We start from the raw sequence: 23,073 nt of genomic DNA on the forward strand, positions 1-23,073 counted from the left end.
AGAGCAAAGAGGAAATTCTTAATTTAACAGATTACTGGGGATGTCATTGTTCTGTTTTTCCATCTAGTTGATCTCTGTTCAAAGAAAAAAAAAGATCATTTCTATACAATCCACAGAAATGTAATTAAAAATAAAATCATCTGCTACTATAGAAAAATGTATTTTAAATGTAATTATGATGGCTTTTAAACTGAGACCATGGACTAAAAAGCTACAATGTGATTTAACTAAATCCTGAAGTTAAAGTAGCTTTTCTTAGTCTGAAACCTGATGGTTGTTGCATGGGAAGCTGAGAAATACCATTTATAACTACTTTAAAAAGCCATCACAATGTTCTCATTTAACACCTCCCTCTTTTTTTTTTCCTTAAACCAGGCATCTATCTTTTTCTGCAGTCACTTCCTCTCCATTCTTCATTAAAGGTGAGAGTATACAGGTATTCTGCATGACCAGTAAGTTGTAAAGAGGCTGCTGCAATGTATTTCACACCTTTATAGGAAGTGGATTTAGTGCAAATAAAACAGTACATACCACAGACTAGTGAAGGGCATGCTTTGCTCTCTATTTCAGTGTATACATTTCAAATAATTTAATATAAAAAACTCAAAATTTAACTTTTTAAAAAATAAGTTAAAACAAATTTTCTTTTGAACCTACAGTGTAAGCAGATACAACTAAGCATCGCAAAAATAATTAATGTTTGCTAAAGGGAAGTAAGGCAGAGCAATTATTAAAAATTGAACAAAATAATATGTGTACTCAAATTTTCAAGGTGGCAGCCATTTTCAACATATGCAATACTAAATGAAAATAAGGGGAAAGCTTGTATAAGGCCAAAGGTGCAAAGACTTGCAGTTTTGAAAGCAAATGCCATAAAGGCCAGACACACTGTACTGTAAATCTTTCTCCTCAAGTGTGGAGACTCAAGCATGTAGTTCTGAGATCAGGACTGGAGTTAATTTCTTTTAAAATTATTTCTAACAACAGAAGACATTTATGGAACTTCTTTGGCAAATGTTTTTAGGTTTGTTTGACACAAATGTCTATAAACATCTTGACTCAAAATTTTTCTTGAAGGTGAATGAACACCATTAAGATGGTATTTTTTTCAGCACTTGTTGAAATCAAAGGCTTGTTATCAACCATATTTAAATATATTAACACTTAAAAACCTTCACAGATGCTAATGGTCTGTTTATGTAAAGTATGTTTAGCGATCTGACCATTGCTTCCAAGTATATGACCAGAATTGAATCACTTTCATTGTAAAATAAGCAAGCTGGCAAGATACAAGATAAATTCCAATCTGTTTACAAAGGCTAAGCAAATACTTGTTATAAAATTTAGAGATGGTGTTTTACAGTATTGTTGCACAGTGCTTATGTCTACTGAATACACAAATCCAAACTTTATGGAACAAGACTATCATAGATCTGATAACTGGGCCATGGTCACAGCTCCCAGCAAAGATCTAGTAGTCTGTCTCAAAAGTAACTACTAAGGCCTAAATCTTGAGCTGTGTTCCTTCACCATTCCTCAGGCCTTTGTTTCGTGGTATCATAAGCTCTTATTACTTCAGACTGGGAAACGATTCCATTTTCATCTTGAGAAAAGGCATAGCCATCTGCAGATACAAAACAAACCAGAAACCAATTAAGTTTTGATCCCATTTTTTTCTTAAAGCTTTAATAAAAGCAGCTTAACAAAGGTTAATAGAGGGGAATAAACCTCTTTTCAGCAGTTAGTAGATAGAAAACCCATGCCATTTCTTAAATAATTTTGCAATTGTAAAATAGCAGAAACAACTGTGCAATATCTTAGGAATGAAGAGAAACCTACCAACAGGCAAAGAACGGTGTCTACTGGGTTTAGGATACTGCATCTTTTATTTTATTTATAAACAAATGCAGTGAAAGACAGAATTTTACTTCTATATTATTAATGGATATTAATTTTTATTTGTCGGTGAGCACTTACGAAGCAAGTTTTGCTGCAGCGAGTCAGAGCGATACAAGTTCACATGGTTCTTCTTAAAAACGTTCTTCAGTAGTTGGGCTCTTTCAGTTAAGCTAGAAAGAAAATGGAGACGTGTGAAAAATACTTACTTATTAAATACGGTATCCCTTTATCTTTGACTCTGTTAAATGAAAATTAATTATTAAATGAAAAGTGTTGATTCTTCTTTTTCGATTGTGCCTGAACAAGAAAATGAATAAAAGTGTGTGCAAGGGCAGATTATGAAGTCCAGATCCCTGGTAATGTTTTTACTTGTCACAGTACAGGCAAAACATCTGTGTGAAGCACTGTTGTGTGCTGACAACAAAAATAAATGAATAGTATTGTAAACATTTGAACATGACTCCTTTAGAAACACGCAGTGTAAAGGGAAGGCACTGGCTTCCTCGATGTAGCGTGGCTTGATCAGTGCTGGGCTGAATTACAGTCTTTCTTACATAAGACAGTGATCTTAGCCTCTACTGTCACAGAACCCCAAAGGGATGGGAAAAGAAGATGGAGGGGAAGTCACATCTGTGGCCATCAGCTGTGTGTACAGAAACATATTACTTTCATGAAGTGTTGTAGCAAGGTGTATTCCACATGAAACTCTAGCGGGTGTTTTTCTGGAGATCATACCCAAATAACAGACTACTATTACTACTAGAGTTTGGTCACTTCAGGCCATCTCCTTCCTTCTCAGCAGTACTGTGTCTGTTGTGTTATGTGTTTATTGTGCTTTAATGTGATTCAAGCAACTCCATTTCAGCCCAACTAGAAAACAGGAGTATTAAACAGTTTTTCAGTTGAGACTCAAGCATCAGCTGCATGCTGCAAACTGTAGAGAATGGAGTAGTGAAGGTATCAGGTTTCCTTACTGTCCATCTTTCTTACATTTGAAGTTCTCTCAAATAGGATTCTACATAAATAAATAAATAACAGATGGACTAGCCATAGCTCAGAAAGCTTTTGAAATCTGACAGTTTTGATATTAAAGATGTGCAAGGGACCATATGAAAAATACCTCACACAAAAGCTTCAATTTCTTCCTCTAGATTTGATATTCACTGTGTATTAGAGCTTCTGTTTCAGAGAAATACCAACCTATCATTTAAACATTTCCAGTGCTGAAAAATCCAGCCTCTCCCCATGTGAACTGGTCTAAAAATTAGTTATCTTAAAAAAAAATGTATCTTACGTTTATTCTGATTTGATTTGGTTATAGTTTTGCTAGTAGTAACAGATTTCACATACCTATATTACTGAGTTTTGATCAGTCAAATCAATTTTTAATATTGTCCATTAGCTCAAAAGACTTACTTTCCCAGGCTACTAACCAGACTAAATGGTGCAAGAAATGGCTTCTCTTACTAGATTAGCATTCAATCATTAAATTAGAAGTTCTCACTCTTTCTTCATTGAGTATATACTTTTTATATATGAAATTGAACCACTGTGTTAAACTGAAGATACTAATGGTCTATCCCCCCTTTCTGGTCCCCTCCAGTCTGGTAGTTAAAGCATATAACCAGAGGTGAAAGCTTGGCTCTTCCAAGCTGGAAGAGGGAAATAAACCCACTATTCCCACACCCATAGAGGAATGTTAACTGCAAAATCTACACGGTAAGGGGATAAGCAAGGTAAACTCCTTCTGTGGTCATGTTTTGAATGAAAAGATGGAATGACACTTCCTTGTAAAAAAGGAATTAGGTAGCAATTCCAGGAAAGCAGTTGGCATCTGCTGACTGAACCAAGAATGGAGAGGTTAGAGTGCCGAGACACACCTTACTCAGTGTTTTCATAAGCTACCTCTTTGGGGATGTTTTTTTTTTTTCATCCTGATTGCTCCTCTAGGATGTGTAGGAGCCTTGTTTTTTAGTTCAGAGCTGCAAACTGTTAAAGTGACAGGATTATTAAAAATTTAGGACTGAGATTTAAACCACAAGGATACTCAGATTGAATAAATAAATAATATTATGTAAGATGGGACGTCAAAGAGGTGGAAGACCATGTGAATACTAGATACAGTTATCAGTTGTATCTCCTTTGCAATACATCTGAGAAACCCTTCATGTGAGTTGAAATCAACAAATTTCTATGAAATTTTTGGTTTTGAAGAGTGTTATTTTTTAATAAAAACTATTTTATTAAAAACATAGCAGGCCTATTCTATCATTTTTGGTACCATCATTGTTCTTTGCTTGTGCTTCAGAATGAAATGTTCAGACTGCTTAAATGCCAAGCACTGAAAATAGAGCCTTAAGTTTTACAAGAACATTAAGTATGCACATTTCTTAGTTTTATGTGTAATGAAGTTTCTACTGCACGGATCCGACTGTTGGTACAGAAAATACAAATCAAGTAGGAAATACATTTGTGAAAAGTGTTTCCAGCTATTCAGGTATTAAATTCCACACTATTCTTATACTTGAAATACTGCAGGCTCTTTATTATGAATCATCCTATTGCCATTCAAAAGCATATTTAAAAATCTACATGCAAAGCCATGAAAACATGGTTTCATAATTAACCAATGATAAATCAGAGTAACTAAATGCCTATGCTCATTATATGTACCTATATGGACAAGCAGAATATTAACTGATTTTGAACATGAAATGTGTACATTTACAGGCAATTAATCTAATTCATAGAAAAAAAAAACCAAACTACTTTATATATTCCTGACCAACCACTTGGATGGTCTAAAAGTAATTTCCAAGTGGACTGAATGAGAAACAATGATTATATTAAACAGCATTTGCAGTATATATCTCTAAAGACATTTCCACAAGTTTGGGCTCTTATTCATGTTATTGTTAGTCTATGTAGTAGTCAACTCAGTAAAAATATTTTTGTAGTAAGGATTAATACTGTTTTGGTGTAAGCATTGTATATAAAATATCAGAAAACTGTTTCTGAACAATGGTTTATATACAAAAAGTATCATTTTACCTTAGTCATTTCAATTTTAAGTAGAAATGGCATTGTGGCATTTCAATTACAATGGCTCTAATTATAGAAATAATACTTTTTTTGTGGTACAAATTTGTTAATCCACTGAAGCTGTTCTATTATTTATGCTATCAAGGCATCCTTAAGTCAATGCTATTCCAACATGAAACTTTACTTTCTGTCAGAAAAGTGCCATGAAAAAGTCACACCTTCTTGCTCAAAATATATTCCTACTTAAATGGACAAATATATATGATAAAACCAATTTCAATGTGTTGCCTACAGAATAACAGAATAAAGTATTTTTGGACAGTTTTGGGGAAAATTCTGATTATACATCTTTACAGACATGAGAACAACAAGATATGATAGGAATGCTCTTCCTGCGCCTTCAATTGTAAGTTCAAAAACCTTTTCAAATCCGCACTGTGAAAGTACAAGGGATGACAGATTTAAGACTATATTAGCAGACCCTATTTTTAAAGCATATGCTAAAATGATATTTAAGCAAGATAAGATAACAAGCAAGATAACAAGAAAGATATTTGAGGAACAATATTTTAAATTATTTCAAAGTAAATGTCAATTTTGATCCTAATTTTAGGAAGACAGCTGAAAGCACGAATTGAGAATTTAATAGAAAATTCCCCTCCTAAGATTGTTTGATAGGAAAAAATCAAAAGGTAAAGCCTTACAATCTTAGTCGTATTTAAATGCATGCAATACCAGGTCAACAGAGTTCTAAAAATCTGCAACAAATATATTCTAGCTGAAAAAAACAGCAATAAAAACTAACACTAATATGCTTCTAAGTAAACATTCAGATGCTGTTTGATTACAGCATCTAGCCAATAGTAGAATCCTGACCTGTTATCTGTGGAAGTTGAGCCTCTTATTTTGTGTTGTAATATTTTAAGATGTGAATGGACAGAGTGGAAAAGTTCCTGAGTTATCTTTCTCACTGTTTCCCAGTTACTTCTTAAACAGGGTTAGGTTATTTTGGCATTTCATGAGAACAAACCCTTCCTGCTACCGCATAAAAAGGTACTTCCAGAGGTATGCACGCTAGAAAAATATTATTTGGTGCTGAAAAATACACATTAAGTTTTTAAAAACGAACTATTTGTTGTTGCATGAAAAGCACTACAACTCAAGAATGAAGTCTCATGTGCATATTTAAAATATATGTAGAGGACATTCCTTACCAATTTAACTTTGTACTGGTAACTAGTTAATCCATGCTTCTGCAATTTAGAAGACTCAAAAATGTTTACAATAGTTCAGTCAAATTTTTGAAGATTCAAGTAAGTCAGTTCAACAGATCGTTTATTTAAAAAATAATACTTCATCCATAAAAGGTGAAGTTTCAGCTCTATTATCTGAATTAAGATATAATGTAAAAAACAAGGGAGGGAATAAATCCTTAAGAGATATTAAGATGTCTAACATCCATTGATTTCCATGTTAGGTGGATGCTTGTTTGAATACAGGTCTAAAAATAACTTTGTGGAGAAGGAATGGATCCAAGAGACATTCTGGCAGGTAACTAAACAACTTTCATGAAGCCCTTGTAACTACTTAACTGTGGGATAAAAAGGTAATTATGAAATTAGTGGTGAAATCACCAAATTCCTCTTACCTAAATAAGAAGGGATTTGGAAGACATTCTGTAGGATGAAGGAAGTGCATATTGCTACACAGCTGAAGTAAAAGTAGCTGAATTGGGCAATGCAAGAGAAGTCTTGGGAATTCAGGTATGCAACACTAAAGGTACATGACCTTACTTTCTTCTACACCCACAAGATGTTCCCCTTTTAGCACTGTCTAGTACTAATGTCAGCTTTCTTTTCTGCAATTCATTCTTCTACAACTTTTGCTCTTCGCAAAACAGCACACAGCATAACATTGCTTCTGGCTCAAAGCTTGGCACACTGATATATGAGTTGGTTAATTTGGAGGAAATTCTTGCCCTGAAGCTGCCTGAAATGGGCACTGCCAATGGAGAGAGGCATCCATCACAACCAATTTAGATCACCTTTAAAGGTAAGAGAACTTACTCTTGCAAGTAGCAGTTTGGTCTTCCCGTGATGAAGGAAAAGTATGCTCAGTGCAGGAATTGTCATCAACTAGGGGATTTTGCAGTACCTCCAGTCTGAAGTTGCTGTTACAAAGACAGCATAGAGCCTGATCGGAGACACTGTAGGAATGTGCTCCTATGTAGTCTGCACTAGAGTAGGTGTTCCATGCCTAATGGTACTTCCCCTGGTATTTGTCTATAGTATCAGGGAAGATGAATTCCACTAGAGACAAAACATTCTCGTGAAAATAATTTCTGGGAAAAGAAAGGAAAAGGAGTAAACAGACAAGCTGGATATTTCACCCATTAGAAACTGTGGTCATCATCCTGGTATCCAATGTAAAATTTGGTCTCAACCTGGTAAATCCTAGTAAGCTGATTCCCACTGAACTGGAGGAGGGATACAGTAAGACTGAAGGAGCAAGGGAACTTAAGTATCTTTATGAACAAAAGGTGCTTCCTGAAAACTGAACCTACAGTAAAAAGAAGTGGCTGTTTGTGTTTTTTCTGGTCTCTTTCTGTGCAATGCTTGGTAGGAAAAAAGGGTTCTTGGCTAAGCCTTTTGCCATGAAGATACTAGAAGAACAGCAGTCTGAAGGAAAGAAAGAACAGGAAAATCAAGTATCAACAGTTTCAGCTTTTTTTAGACTTCAAAAAACTCATGAAAATGAAGACAAGGAAAGAAAGCCCTAGCTCAGCCAAACAGCACTAATGAATTGGAAGGGGAGAGAGCCGGTCTTTGTCATCTCATACTCCTAATTCAGCAAGTGTTTGCTACAAGCTAGGGTGCAAAATTCTGAAGTATAGTAGTGAGAGCACACCTTTATGGTGAGTTTACACATAGAAATTGTCCAGCTGATCAGTTTTACTTTATCCCTTTTCAAATTACCTGTCTGACTCATGATGGAGGATGCAACAAGGGAACTCTTATGGAATCTTAAAAGTTATTTCTTACCTCATACAGGTTAGCCAAATCCGTTTGCTCTGGACTGGCATTAGATATAAAGCCACCTTGTTCTATTAAATTTCAGCAAATCCTAGATGTATTTTGCTATTTGCCCCTATGCTATCAAGCAGGTTTTAAATTTTTAGATTTTTAAAATTGTGCTTAGACCCAATTTATAACTATACTAGTGAATGATGAAGGTTTAAACTCACTTTGTATTAATTGTTAACACAGTCAAAAGTGACAGAATTAAAATCATACCTCAAGTCTGTTCTATACATAATAACTAGAAATGTGACAGTCAGCTACAAGAAACACATCAGTTAAAGCCTTTGGTAAAAACCTACATCTGAGCATATGAAAAAAACATATGGGCTCAGCAGACCTGAAACCTCTTTACCTTTTGTTTGTATGGATTTTTAAAGTAACCTTTTCTCTCTGATACATATATAAGGCTGAAAATTTTAAAGTATGCTGTTTGGGGTTTTTCTAAGACAATAATCTACAGATTTTTACAGTACCTCTTCCCATGCACAACTGCCCCAGGATCTTCAGATTTTGCTTCCAACTCCTGAACTTCATCTACCAGTGTCTTAAAAGTAGTTCTCTTTACTCTGTAATAAATACAAAATACTGCCAGATTTACTCTTCTTGAAAGTAAAAGAAGAGATTGCTTTAACACGTACATAAACATTCAATTTAAAAATCAAATTTCCCAGATGACTTAAAATTAAGCTTTACAAGAATATTACAAAGTAAGTCTAAATAATGTATTTTATCAGCTGTTCTCACAAATTAGAAACAAATATTTATAAAAAAGACATTACAATTATTGAAACATTTAAAATACTAAAATGTCAAAAAAACAAGCAAGGTAAAAAATATTTTTATATAATCACCAGAGCCGATCTTCATTTGCTTTTCTTATATTAGTAATTAGAACACACATTTAAAAGTCAGTACTTTCTCCCGTAAACCTGGACATTTCTGTACTCACACTTTGTATACTACATCAAAAAGTAAAGCTGTCATAGGAATACACAGAAGTCCCATCCAAAACACTCCAGAACTGAACATCATAGCTGCCTGGAGGGGAAAAAAGTAGAAAAATGTGATGATGTCATGACAAGAACTAGGAAAAAAAACCTTAGAAATATCAATTACTTTGTTCAGAGAATCAAAAGCAAGCTTAAACAAACTATTCTAGACTCTCTAATGTGAAATAAAACTCCTTTCTAAAATCTCCTGAGTTTATATAGAAATCCAGTAGCAAGTGAGGACTAATTCATGTTAAGAAGCTGGTAGAAAGATCGCACTGCTTAGCTCCTTGAGAGAGGGGGAATCTAAGTCTCCACAACCCTGCTCTGAACCACTATGCTGATTGTAGCCATTTCTATTAAAATCAGGTTTACTGAAAATCCATCCCCTCCCTGCCTTGTGCAATCTTTGTCAATACATTATGAGCACAATTTCTTATTTGCAATCAACCCTAACAGGATATAATGGTTTGTGAGCCTTGATATGGATATTGGACGCTGTTACAATCATTTTGCAATATAACTCAGAACAAAGTTATCTCCAACAGAACTCACTGTACCACAGTTACCACACTGCCCCAGACTCCTTGTTCAACAAACTGCTTAAAAATGAGAACTAACAAAACAGCTAATTACATAATTATGGAAGCATGCAACATATTGTTAAATGAAGACCTGACACATTAATGCTCAGAGAAATATTTGCAAACCAGATCATTGCTTTTAGCTGTGTGTTTGCTTTTTTACATACTGCTTTATATTAATACATAGGAATTTCTCCTGTTTATAACTGGGTCTGTAAACACACTGATAACTAAAACATGCTAAAAAGCCAAAACAAACAAAATATATGGACATTAAAGGAAAAAAACCCTTTAATTACCCTTGTAATACATGCTCAAGTGTCTACATCAATAATATTATGGATGCAAGGAGTATGATAAATACTTAATGAAGCATATTACTAAAAGATTGTTTTACAATCAGTATTAAAAAAAACCCTTTGTAATATAATTAGGTTGCACAGAGATTGAAAGTAACATTGCTACATGGCAATATCCTTTCAAATCCTTTGATTCATTACTTGGAGACTAATTCATTTCAAAGGTTAAACCTCAGTACATAACTAAAATAAATAAGCTGAAATTTTAGTAGTATTAATTAGCAGACAAATGCAGGAAGCTTCCAGTAGCTAAAGTCTAATTTCTGAATGTGCATACATGAAAATTTTAGAATTATACTTGATACATTCATATGTACAACCAAAAGTGAATTTTCATATAAGTAAAAAGTTCTATTTACCTTGATTTTGTATCCCAAATTCCTACTGACACTGATACTTTGGAAAGCATTAGAATGTATTTTAACCAGAAAATTGGTAGACTTTCCACAGCTATGTTAAAAGGACATAGCTATTGCCCTGAGATTCTATTAATTATTTCTGCCAACAGCTGTCAGCAGAGGTGTAAACACTGAGCAACGACAGGTTCAAAATAAAACAATTCACATTTTCAACAGAGGGAAAAAAAAAGAAAATTTTGTATCAGGAAGTGGAGAAAATGTATTAGCACAGCTACTTTATAAGCAAAACATGACTTTTGACATACTTGATGAAATACTAATTTCCTAAACCAGCAGCTAATAGGAAATGTCTATCACAACTATATTTCGCAAGACATTTTATAATTAGCAATTAAAGAGACGAAGTTTCCTAAAAACCAAGAATAAGCATAAAAATACGACTTGAAATAATTACGACTCCTACTTCCTATTATTAACAAATTTTTTTAATTTGTAAGAACATAGCAAAGAGCTGTCCTTCCGTTAGCCACCCTGTATTAAATGTTTGCTGGTGAAACACCAAAAGTGATAATGTAGGTCTTAGGATGTTAATTCTGACCATTGTAATGCTAACTATGAATGAAGGAACAACTGGCGCCTACTATTCAGTCCATCCAGCCTTTGGCTTTACAAATGAACAACATGAATTGAGGAAAAAAAAAAAAAGTTTTTCTGCGTCATATTTGAAAGCCTGTCAGATTTTTTTTCTTTTACAGAGTTAATCCAAACCTAAAAGATTTAAAGCCGACATTCGCATTAAAGACAGAGGGCCTCTTTGTATTTTTTGGACGAAGAGGGGAAAAAATAAAATCCCACAGAGGTATTTCCTTCCTTTCTGTACAAGAAAGCTCTCCCCTCACTCTGTAGAAAACATTTTTGTCTCTAACTTTTCACATCTCTCTACACATAGGCAGGTCATCTGGGAAATGGCAAACCAATCCTTTTCAGACAATGGCACTAACAGGAGCAGCCTGTTCTGGGGACGGACTCTGGCTGCCTCTGTTCGTGGTTTACAAATTGTTCCTAATGTGAGAGATTTGTGGTCTATGCCAAGTTTTCCCCCTTTAGGCCTTGTGAAACCAAATGGAATCTGCCACAAAAGTGGCTCCCAGGGGAATTCAGAAGTAATCCAAAATGAGAGCTGGGAAGCCTAGTTTATTGTAGAAATTACAAATCCTGCAGGGAGGATAAATTATTTGTTGTATGTGTAGCTCATGCTTAACATTAAGACTTTCTAAAATGAATTAGCATTGTTTATTCAGTGCAATGTACAGATATTTATATAAGTTCTTATTTTTTAAAAAAGGAAAAGAAAAAAGCTGAGAAATACTTCCTTTCATGGCTAGTGGCACATTAGAAATCCTGGTTGCAAAATATTTTTAATGCACTGATGAAGATGTACTGTTAGGAAATGACGTGCCAAAATGAACAGAGAATATTCCCTTTTTTTTTCCACTATGAAATCATCTGGCAGACGAGCTAGCTCAGATTTTGAAAAGCCTTCTAAAAGTAGAGAGCAAGATGAAAAGAACAGTAAAATTCTTGTTGCAAAAAAGCTTATGAAAATCCTTTTCAGTTTATCTGTTTCAGATATCACCTAGGTACATATCCTCTTCCCTACAAACCACAGAACTATCATAATACCTCCTCAACACCATCAAACTAGCAACAGTTTCTCAAGAGCCTACAGAGACAACTTAATTAGTTTCAGTTATCTGCATGTGTTTGCCTTCATACATGCCAAACATACTGTTGTAATATTAACAGATCTGCACTGACTCCCAGTGCAGTGAAGTTCCTACAAATGAGTTCTTGTAGTGCCTCTAGTCCTTCTTTGCTATTTAGAGTTTAAAAACCATATCAGAGTTCCTACTAATTAAAAACTAAGTAGGAGCTCTGTTTATTAAATATATTAAAAAGGGAGTCCCTCCATTTTCTGCAAATACAAACAATACAACAAATAGTAAGAGGTACTGAAACTGAGGGAGTACCAGGCAGTCAGGAAGCAGATAACTGTGGATATCTGCAGGCAGAATCTTACTTGAACAAATCTCCTATAAGATAAGGAAAACAAGTAAGGACAGACTAAGGAATATGCCTTTTTTCCTAGCTTCTCTCATTTTCTTCAGCTAAGGATACAAATAGCTGACTGCAAGATCACTAATTTCCTCACTGCAGGTGGGTATGAAGAGTGGACTGTATCCCACAGAGGAATGATGAAAATGATTGTCTTAATTATATAAACACAAATAATAAATATTATTGTAAATAATAAATATATGGAAAAGTTCACAAACACAGACATGTACTATAAAACCTAAAGCTTCAAGAAGTATGTCTGTGGTGATACAAAGCAATACAGAGACTTAGGCCAGGTCTCTTGTCTACAGATGCGTCCTTAGTTCAGCCCCTTTTTTCAGTTAATATTTTAAATATCATTGGAACACACATCTTGCCTTTTCCTAGAGAGTACCTTAATCACTCAGGCTGAGCAAAAGCCAGCACATTGTCTCTTCTGATCCAGTAAATATTTGATTATTCCATACAAAGTAGAACAGCAGAAGACACAGTTCTCTGTTCAATCACCCTTTCAGCAGAAAACATTACCCTGAAAATTGCGAAGTAGAGAGAAACTTAAATCTGGCTTTTGGATAACATTCATTTGGGGTGAATATTCTAGTATTTAAGTGTTGGATAAATGGGTATTTTAAAAAAACATAGGTGATAAGGGTCTAACTGTGGGAGGTAGTTCAGGTTTGTGAATCATCAGATTAGCGCTTATCTCTAACCACAGTAAGGCATTTGAGTCCAGAAAGGGATGAAATGCAAGACTGCACCTCATCACACGTTCTTGTAACTAGCTTAGAGTGGCTGGTCATCTTCACTTTGTGAATTAAGGTCACAGGCATTTAATTCCTTGCTTGCATTTTATAAAAGCCTAGGTTACCTCAGTAGATATTACACATTTGGAAAAAAGAGCCAAAAAACCCAGCAATTAATCATGGTGCCAGAAATAGCTGTAATGAATTTTATCAGTTGCTATCTCTGTTGAATTTAGACAAAACAGTGATGGAAGTGCTTTCAAAGATAAAAAGCAAGAAAAAAGAAAAAAAGGCTTCACAATAAATATTAATACCTGGAAATTTCCTCAAAAAGCTGAAGAGGAGAATGACACACAAACAAATAAAGCTTTCCTGAGAATGAGGAAGAGAAGGTTCTGTTACCAGAAGTTCGGCTTTTGTTAGTGGTACAGCTTGAGCTAACAGATCTGGAAAGTAACCTTTAGAAAATTAAAGAGAAATAGCCGCTTGGATGTAAAATTCGACAAGCTAGAAAATGTTGGCAAGGTGAGATTTATCACACTACTTTTAATCATGCTTGTAATCAGAGAACATTAATTGTTCTGCAAGAAAAGACTAAACTGTCCTCTTTTGTCTCAGAGTAAAAGGTTCACAGGGAAACCTGCCTGAGTGATTAAAAGATGATGTAAGAAATAGTATCTGGAAAAAGAAGATGTAAAGCCACAATAAACAGATGAGTTCTGGTGATTCTACAGTTTGTTACCAGGGTAAGGGTTCTCTGCACTGCAATGCATGTGACAGGAAGGAGTACAGGAAACAATGAGCTTCACTAGAATTCCTACAGAACTGGTCATTCCTCACTACTGAGCATCAGAAGAGGAAGTTGCTATGGAGAAAGATGGCAGCTGAGTATCATTAATCTTTCAAGTGTTGCTGTATGCATGACTACAACAGGAATGTGTACTAAATTTGATTCATAACATTTTAAACAGAAAAAACACGTAACTTTTATTTATAAAGGAGATTGGCAATATTATGCTGAGGGAAAGAATTCAGTTAGAATACTGATACTGGGAAATGACTAACCAATAAAAAGGAAGAATATTAGAATGGTAATATTACCAAGACAGACCATCACAAGCAGAACAGGTGAATTTGATAGTTCAAAGATCAGTTCAAAGTTCATTTGATAGTTCAAAGGTCTGCTGTTTGTTTGAACCTGTGCAGTTAAAGAATGAGAATGTAGTTGCTGAATATGGGATCTCTGAAGTATATCTGGGAATAGCAGACTCTGGCTCCAAGTATCTAGTACCAGACTAAGTACAATTAAACTGCGAAGGTCAGAGGACTCGAAATGGAAACTACCTAATGGGAATTAAATGGAAAAACCCTTTATGAAAATATTTTGGATTCCTGAAGTGAAAGACTAAAAGCAAACTTTATATTTAAAGAATTAAATAAGCTAAAATAAGTTAGAATAGTAACAGAATATTGGGCTCTCAGATAAGGATAGATAACTAAAATGGGTGTTACAGGATGAATTCTGATTTGCTTCAAAAAATCTTCGAGTTATTTTATGAAGTAATAATATTCTCCGCAAATGTACATTGATTTACTTCTCTAAACAAGAGGTTCACATAGGTATATAGGGGAAGACATATACAAATTACTGATTATTGTTTTGTGAAGACACACAGGTTTGTAAAAGAAAGCTGGGAAAAAACTTGGAGGGGGACGAAAATGTGCTAAAAATGTGAGAAAATGCCTATAGGGGCCTTTTGCTGAGAATGGGATTGAACAAGTTTTGGACTAGGAACAAAGACCATAGCTTTTGTTGTTGCTTTTGTTGTTTAATTATTTCAGTGTTCTTGAAAACTGTATTTTAGACATGTTCTGTAAATAAACAATAGTCCCCTCACTGGAAGTTTACTACACCAACTAGTCCCCCCAAAATGAAGACCCAGAATTTTGGTAACATTTTAATCCAGATTGGGAATACACAGTGAAGCACAGGGGGAAAAAAAAATAATCTACCAGCTAACTCTGCATACCTATTCCAGATATTAGCCACTGAAGAATGGCTATTTTCCACAAGTTTTGTGATAATGAAGTGAGAATTGAGACTTTGGTATTTGTTTACCATATAGAGCTCAAGGCAATTTTTAGAAATACAGATTGTCAACTGAGTTATATGACAGGTTCCCTTAAAAGCATGGCACAGTACTTCTCTTGTTTCATTGGAAAATTCAAAGGGAACCATTACTTTTCAAATTTTAGGGGCATTATTTACACACACACAGCACACACACCTGCTAATATTGAGGATAAGTGCCGTAGCAATTTTCTTAAATATGCAACCATTGACATTTATTTATTTATTATGATGTACTCTGTAAAAGTTACTAAAAAACCCACTCATCTGTGTTTAAAAATGCAAGAGACGGGTATCCATTAAATGCACCTTTTACAGCTGGAGGGACAACACCACAGGGCATAAGTGATAAGATCCTTATAGAGAAGCTGTTGATGTATGGGCTGGATGAACAGCCTGCAAACTGGCTGAATGGCTGGATCCAGAGGGTGGTGATCAGTGGCACTGTCTAGCTGGTGTCCAATAACTAACATCGTACCCTAGGGGTCAATACTGTGGTCAGTCCTGTTTAACATCTTCATTAAAGACCTGGATGGTAGGGTAGAGTGTACCCTCAGGAAGTTTGTTAATGACATAAAACTGGGAGGAGTGGCAGATGCACCAGAGGGTTGTGTTGCATCCAGAGAAACCTCAACAGGTTGGAGAAGCAGGCTGACAGGAACTTCATGAGCTGCAAGCAGGAGAAGTGCAAAGTCCTGCAGCTGGTGAGGAACAACCCCAGGCATCAGCATATGCTAGGGGCCACCCAGATGGAAAGCAGCTTGGCAGAAAAGGACTTGGTTCTGATGGACACCAAGTTTAACATGAGCCAGCAACGTACCCTTGCAGCAAAGAATGTGAATTGTATTTTCGGCTTTATTAGACAAAGTATTGCCAGTGGAGGATGAGGCAGGTCCCCTCTACTCAGCACTGATGCGATCACACCTAGAGAAGTGTCCAGTTCTGGATTCCCCAGTACAAGACACACAGAGACACTGGAGGGAGTCCAATGAATGGCCATGAAGATGATGAAGGGCCTGGAGCATCTCTCATACGAGAAGAAAGACTGAAATAATTGGGAGTATCTAGCCTAGAAAAGGCTCAGGGGGGATCTTATCAATGAAGATAAATACCTGAACAGAGGGTGTAAAGAAGACAGAGGCAGGCTATTTCCAGTGGTGCCCTGTGACAGGACAAGAGACAATAAGCACAAACTGAAACACATCTGAACATCAGGAAATACTGTCTTACTATGAGGGTGACTGAGCACTGGCACATGCTGTCCAGAGAAGTTACAGAGTCCCCATCCTTGGTGATATTCAAAAGCCATCTGGATGTGGTCCTGGCAACTTGGTGTAGGTGTTGTGGGGGCTGGACCAGATGACCTCCAGATGTCTGTTCCAACCTCAACCATTCCATGATTGTATACCAGCCTGAATACTGGCTTTGCTCTGCATCAGACTAAAATAAATTCCCCCTTTCAGATTAGACTTCAGATAAACATCTCCCTCGAAAAGACCTGTTCATTAGAGATTGAAGTACCTGGACAGCTACCTTTTTAAAAAGTATGTGTGGGTTTTTTTGTGTCTAAGGGGATTAAAGGATGTATATCTAATATTTTAAAAAGCACAATTCCATATAAGCAGGTTTTGTGGAATAATACAGACAGAAGCAACAATTTAAGAAACTAATACTATTAGTACAGTATATTCTAATACATCTTTCCTACATGGTACAGCTAAATCATCCAACAAGGAATATCATTGTTTTTCACAAAGATTCTGCAAACCTCAATCAAATTCTGTAAAATACATGCTTGTTCCTTCAGTTTCTGTCAGTAGTTTTATAGATCCCCAGGGTCAGATAGAGCAGAAACATGGTGCTCTGGAGAACTTTACAGTGCATTATCTACAGTACCACAATAAATTAAAAAGTTCTGCATATACTGAACTTTTGCTTTTAATCTCAAAGTCATACTTCTTATTCCAGTAAGTATTATAATTTTAAGATGATTTATTAATCAATTCAGTGTATAAAAAGAGGCCTGACAACTGGAGCACATAATAGTAAACACCCGAAAGAGTCAGGAGTTGTACTAGTGTGAGGTATACAACAGGTTGGTTTATTTTCCCCCCCTCCCCAACTACTGGTTTTAAACTCAAACCACAACCATTTTTGTTCATGAGTTACCTGTACCAGCTTAGAAATGTATCTATTTTATAATTTTAAAGTCAATCTGCTTTTTTAAAGTGGCATTAAAAAGAAAAGTAGCCTTTTGAATTGCAAGGATGGAAACATGAATGGAAAGGTTCTAGCAGCTTTATACCCTACTGACACATGAATGGTAACTACACTTATTAGGTGATATAAGTTACCGAAACTTCATTAGTTAATGCAATTATTGCAAAAGGACTACACAGATGTAAAAACATATAACAATTTAATCACAGCATCATTTATTTCTTTCAGGTAGGTATAATGCACAATATGACAAAACACGGCCAACAGGAAACTTCTGGTAATGCACTGGATCACAGATTAAAAATGCATTTTGTTCAGCATCACAGAACAGTTTTCTGTGTATTGAAGAGTCTCAAAGAAAAAAAAAAATCACATCTGCAATGTAAATACCTCATCAACTATGAAGAGACTTGGCATTTACTTTTAGATATTTGTGCAAACTACATGTGGTTTAAACTGAGAAAATACTGTAATTTGTTTAAAAAAATATTTGAAGTATACTTCGCTTACTCTCTTTGTTAATGTCATACATAAAAGAGAACTATCAACTTCAGTTACATCAATGTAGTAGAGAAAGAGATCCATGCAGTTGATTTACTCAAATCTGCAATGGAAACGTTCAGGTCTGTAGTGGCACCTTTTCTGAAATTAAATAGAGATTGTTTCATGTAATGGGTCAAAAAAGATGTCCTGTGGTATGACCCACTTCTCCATAACTCTGTTAGATCTAACCACAAAACACCTACAAAGAAGTTGTTTTGGGTTTTCTTTCTTTCTTTCTTGTGCATCTAGATGTAAAAGCACAATCTTTACAGGTAAGATATTAAGAAAATAGCCTGTAAAGGTGGTTGTTCAGATGTTTCCACACTAGACAGTACTGACAGACAACAAATGTGGGAATAAACATTACTGCAGATGAACACTGCACTGTAATAAAGACTGTGTTACAGAGAGTACAAAATTGTTACAAAATCACTGAAAACTTCTGAAATGTTTCCCATATTTCTCTTGTACACTGTGCATCCAGTTCCCTCACACAGAAATAATGTTTTTCTACCACTACCAAAATCCTCCTGGTAGAAAAAATATTTTAACACTTTGCTATAAGCAGATAAAACTTGCATTTTTAGTATTTTAGGATCTGTGTCAGACTAGAAGAAGAATATAGTCCCTAATTCTTAGAATAAACTGAAGAAAAATTTTTAATTGAATGGGTCTAAAGTACAAACAAAAATAATATGAAGGTAAATAATAACTTCAGCTTAATTAATGATAAAATATGTAAGTCTTATTTCAGACTACTAAAAGACTTGTAACAAAGTTGATCTGCTACAATACCTGAACTAGCCATGGATATTATATAATTAACTACTAACTACTTAGGTTATCATCCCCTTTTTTATCACATATCCTTCTTCAATTTTACAGCCTATTTTCCCATTTTCTTCTGCTTCGTAAATCCTATTGCTTCTTTCACTTTTTTGTCCATTTTTCCTTCTAGGCTGTGTCTACAGAAAGACAATGGTGAACGGACAATTTTCATCTGAATAGCTTCAGTGAAGGAAAATGAATGAAGTTTTCTTCACTAGGGACTTTTATTTTTTTTAAAACTGGAAGAGAAACTGGTTTAGGGTTGACAAAATTTAACTAGTTTCTTGTTTGAATGTTGATTCTAAGGTTTTGTCAGAATTTTACTGCGGAAACATGTTTCAGCTACTATAATCCAGATTCCTGTTATCCATCTCTAACAGGTATCAGCTATATAACTACCAGTAATTCATATCAGGAGAACACCTGTGCTAGGATACCTCCGCTTATGTGAGCCAGAAGCCACCTTTCAACTCTTCTGATGCACCACCTATTTGGAAACCTAGTTACCACTCTTTGGACTTAGGAGTACTGTAACATGGAGAGCCATCTAGTTCCCATACGGTGAGCAATGGTACTGTACAGTTAGGATGAGCTGGTCCAGTGTGGGAATAGCAATCTCGAATGCCCAGAAAACAAAGGTCTTGACTTAGAATGCTGAGGCAGTTCTGGCATCAACAGGGCATTTTGGATCAAAGGGTTCTTGTTTGGGTTTTTTGGGAAAACTCAGAGCCAGAGAGGGAAACAAAAATGCACTCGATTATAGTATTAGGAACATGACAAAGAAGGAGGGGGGCAGCCTAGACAATGAACAAAACTCTTGGCACTCTGTCAGAAAGTCATAGTTTTTCATTTCACTATATTTTATTTCAGAGCAGAATATTCTACAGTATTTCCTTCTGTATTACTAACATAGAGACATGTGTAAAAGCCAACTTCAATTATCTTCTCTCCAACTGGAATGATACACAAAATGCTGGAAACAAAATTAGTGTAAAAAGTTGGGAAAACTTGCAAAAATATGTGACACACTTGTTTCTTTGTTCAGTAAATTATTGAGTGATGCTTTGATACTAAAAGATGAACACAAACCAGCAATTCTTATGATTTAACTTTGGGCTGCTGGCCTCAGTGCTCCAACGTGAGTGTTTCTGCAGCATAAACAGACTCTTGTCTTCTATTACAACTCTTTTTTTTTTTTTCTTAAGGCATTATCTTTTAATGTTCTCCATTTAAACACATTTATCAGAGCTGCACAGGTATTTTATAGGAATAGATGAAAAATCCAAGTTTCAAAATATTTAGATGAAACCTTTCCTCTGTACCCAATGAACGAGTTTTCCATCAGCTCCATATGCTTTTTGACTCCCCTTCAAGAGCATTAGTATTTTTTTTTAATAGAAGCAGCAATAAGCAGCAAGAATCTTATTATTTTAATGACATTAATATGAAGTTAGACCGAATCCTTATTAAAGTGTTTCAGTAGGTTCTTTCCTGTCTAAAAGAAGCCATGAAAAACACGTCTGTAGAAGACAGATACCATCTAGTTGTGACTGAATAGTTGGATGAACATTGTATCAAGAATACTGACTACTAAGACTATAAGCCAAGGCAGAACCCTTGTTACCAGCTCTAAGGAGCTGAAAGAGAATACTTCTAAACTTTGCAAGGATTATAGTTGGTAAAATCTTCTTATAGATCTACAGCTTATTAAAAAGGGGGCAATTTTTAATTAACACATTTGGAAAAAAAAAACCCCTGAAAATCACCTTCAGCATGATTTATCAGATCAGGCCATGGCAAAACAGACAAAAAGTTACAGAAGTAGAGGTCAGTTTTTGACTTGTTCATTTAATTTCTGACAAACGTACTTCGATGAATTCTTCAAGTTTGACTTGCACATTTGAAGAAATCAGACAAGTAGTATTTGCACAGGCAAGCAGAGGTGTCCATATGCATTTCTTTCTATCATACCACAATCTTTTCCACAAATAATTTGTGAATCTTTTAGTTCAAATACTTATGGAAGGTCTGGACTTGCTTCAGAGAAACCCAGTGAATTCTGCCCTGCCAGACACCACCTGGTCAGCAAGGTGGGCTCCGTGAGACCATACGAAAAATCCTGCTTCCAGTCTGAGCTGCAGTATTTGTCAACAGGACTTTTAGCCAGAGTACAGCTCAAAAAGCTAGACCAGAGCTTTTAAAATAAGCTCTTATAGTCTGTGAGATGTTTAGGAGACTTTATTCCAACGTTACAGACCTCTAACTATCAGAAAACAAAACCAAAACCAACCTCACTTCACAACAACTCCCTCAAACAATTGCATGCATGTACACACATCGAAAGCTACTATATACACACATGCATAAGCAAACACTAACATGATATCTATTTCAAGTACGGTTTTATCATAACAAATAAATTAATTTGGGTTCGTAAGTCAGACTACTTTGGTGTCATGTTGAATTCAAACCCTAAGGGTATTTATTTTTGTGGACAGCTAGATCTCTTTATGAAGAACTGTATTTCCAAGTTCATAGGAACTACATTCCCTTCAGAAACGTATTTTTTTCACAATAACTTCAGACACTGAACATGTACTAAGTAAAATATTCAACAGTGAAGTAGCCACCTTTATGTCATACCAAGTATAACACCCTGCTGCTCCCACTGTACTTATCACTATAAAAGTTATTGTCTTAAAGAACAATGTAAAAATTTTTTACAAAAGTACTTAATTCCTTGTGCCTTCCATAAAAATGTAGTAGCTATAGAAATGCCTATATACTATTTTTCCCATAACTGCTTAGGTAGAAGATGAGATTTGTGGGTCCAAATTTCCTCCAAGTGAGGGAGAGATACACATCTAAATTTCCCACATCCTGCATTCATTTTAAAATTGTTTAACTATTTCACAGGGGTGGAGTTAAAGGCACTCTTTTACAGGTGAAAGGCTTGATTTAGTTGATATGCTTTGAGAACTGTTAGAAGAATATCTTTCTGAAACAAGCAGGTATTCTCAGTTTCTGATTCCTCCTGAGAATGAACTAAACTTCTCAGCTCAAGAGGTATTGGCCATGTCCAGAAGCAGACATTAGTGTCCGGTAAATTAATACTAGACTTCAGATGTTTCTGGAGCTGAATCTTTTTGAGAATTTGGGACTGAAGTCCCAATTACATCAGCACAGGCAGCAATTAAGCATCCTTTATGGATTCAGTCCTATTTGCAATATTCAGAGCAGGTTTACACAAACGGGATAATGAATGAAAGAAAAACCAGTAATTACTGTCAAAAGGTTAAAGATACAGTATAATAATGCATTCCAAGTAGTACATTAATAGAAAAGGAAATGAGTGCATGACAAGCAGCTGCTCATGCACCTCAATTTTTTTGTGGCATTCTACAGTTTCAAACACTTAGCAATTTTGTATAATTGAAAATGAAAAAACAGCCTTAACCAGTGTACTACTTGTGCTGTCTCATTATTAAAAAACATCCAAATAAGCACGTAATTCTGAGTTCTGAATTTGGTAAGACTTCTCTTCAGAAAATTAAAACTTAATAAAGAACTGCACAGCAGCTTACTTGTCTATTCTTCCTCACTAGACCATATAATCACAGCTTGTTAGTTGAGCTCCATTTTCACAAGAGTAAAAATTAATTCTGTTTTAAACAAACATGGCTACCACATTGAAAGTATAAAAGAAGGAGCCCTCTTATGCACCTCTAGTTAGCGAAAGGATCCAATAAATTTTAGGCCTGTACTAAAGACTGAAATAATATTTTTTGCATACATTCGGGTATTAGTTAAAATACACTTTTACCTCTCCTGACATATCAGGTGCCATGGGAATGACTGGCCACAAAGAAGAGTAGATTCCAAAAAACACTACCCAAAGTGCTATGCTGCCCCAGATAGCTATATGGCTGAACTGTTAAAACAAACAAAAAAAGAAAACAGAACAAACATCACAGATGCATTATGACATAACAAAAGATCTTTTCTACTTAGTATTTACAATGTGATTTTGATATACTGGATGAAATTTCCAAGCCTTGTATTAATTTAACTCTGCTATTTCAGTTAGCTATTTTTTAAAGCAAAATGATACTTTCAGCAGCAATATTCCTGCATTTTAAACCAACTTAAGTTCAGTTACAATCAAGTGAGAGTAATTT

The 23,073-nt window shown here is 35.3% G+C and overlaps 1 protein-coding gene across 1 annotated transcript in view; it reads right to left on the minus strand.

The window, feature by feature from the left end:
* Positions 1 to 263: 263 nt before the first annotated feature.
* The window catches only part of ATP8A1 (ATPase phospholipid transporting 8A1), a 113,508-nt gene continuing 90,698 nt past the window's right edge, over positions 264 to 23,073 (minus strand). Inside the window, exons 33-37 of the mRNA XM_026846964.1 lie at positions 22,719 to 22,826; positions 8,971 to 9,059; positions 8,495 to 8,587; positions 1,978 to 2,069; positions 264 to 1,624 (exon numbers count right to left, since the gene is read on the minus strand). Coding sequence (XP_026702765.1) covers positions 1,527 to 1,624; positions 1,978 to 2,069; positions 8,495 to 8,587; positions 8,971 to 9,059; positions 22,719 to 22,826 — 480 coding nt within the window. The 3' untranslated portion in view covers positions 264 to 1,526. The remainder of the gene's footprint in view (positions 1,625 to 1,977; positions 2,070 to 8,494; positions 8,588 to 8,970; positions 9,060 to 22,718; positions 22,827 to 23,073) is intronic.

Source organism: Athene cunicularia (genome assembly GCF_003259725.1).
Source record: "Athene cunicularia isolate RWA chromosome 4 unlocalized genomic scaffold, athCun1 chr4_part1, whole genome shotgun sequence".
NCBI classification, from domain to species: Eukaryota; Metazoa; Chordata; class Aves; order Strigiformes; family Strigidae; genus Athene; species Athene cunicularia.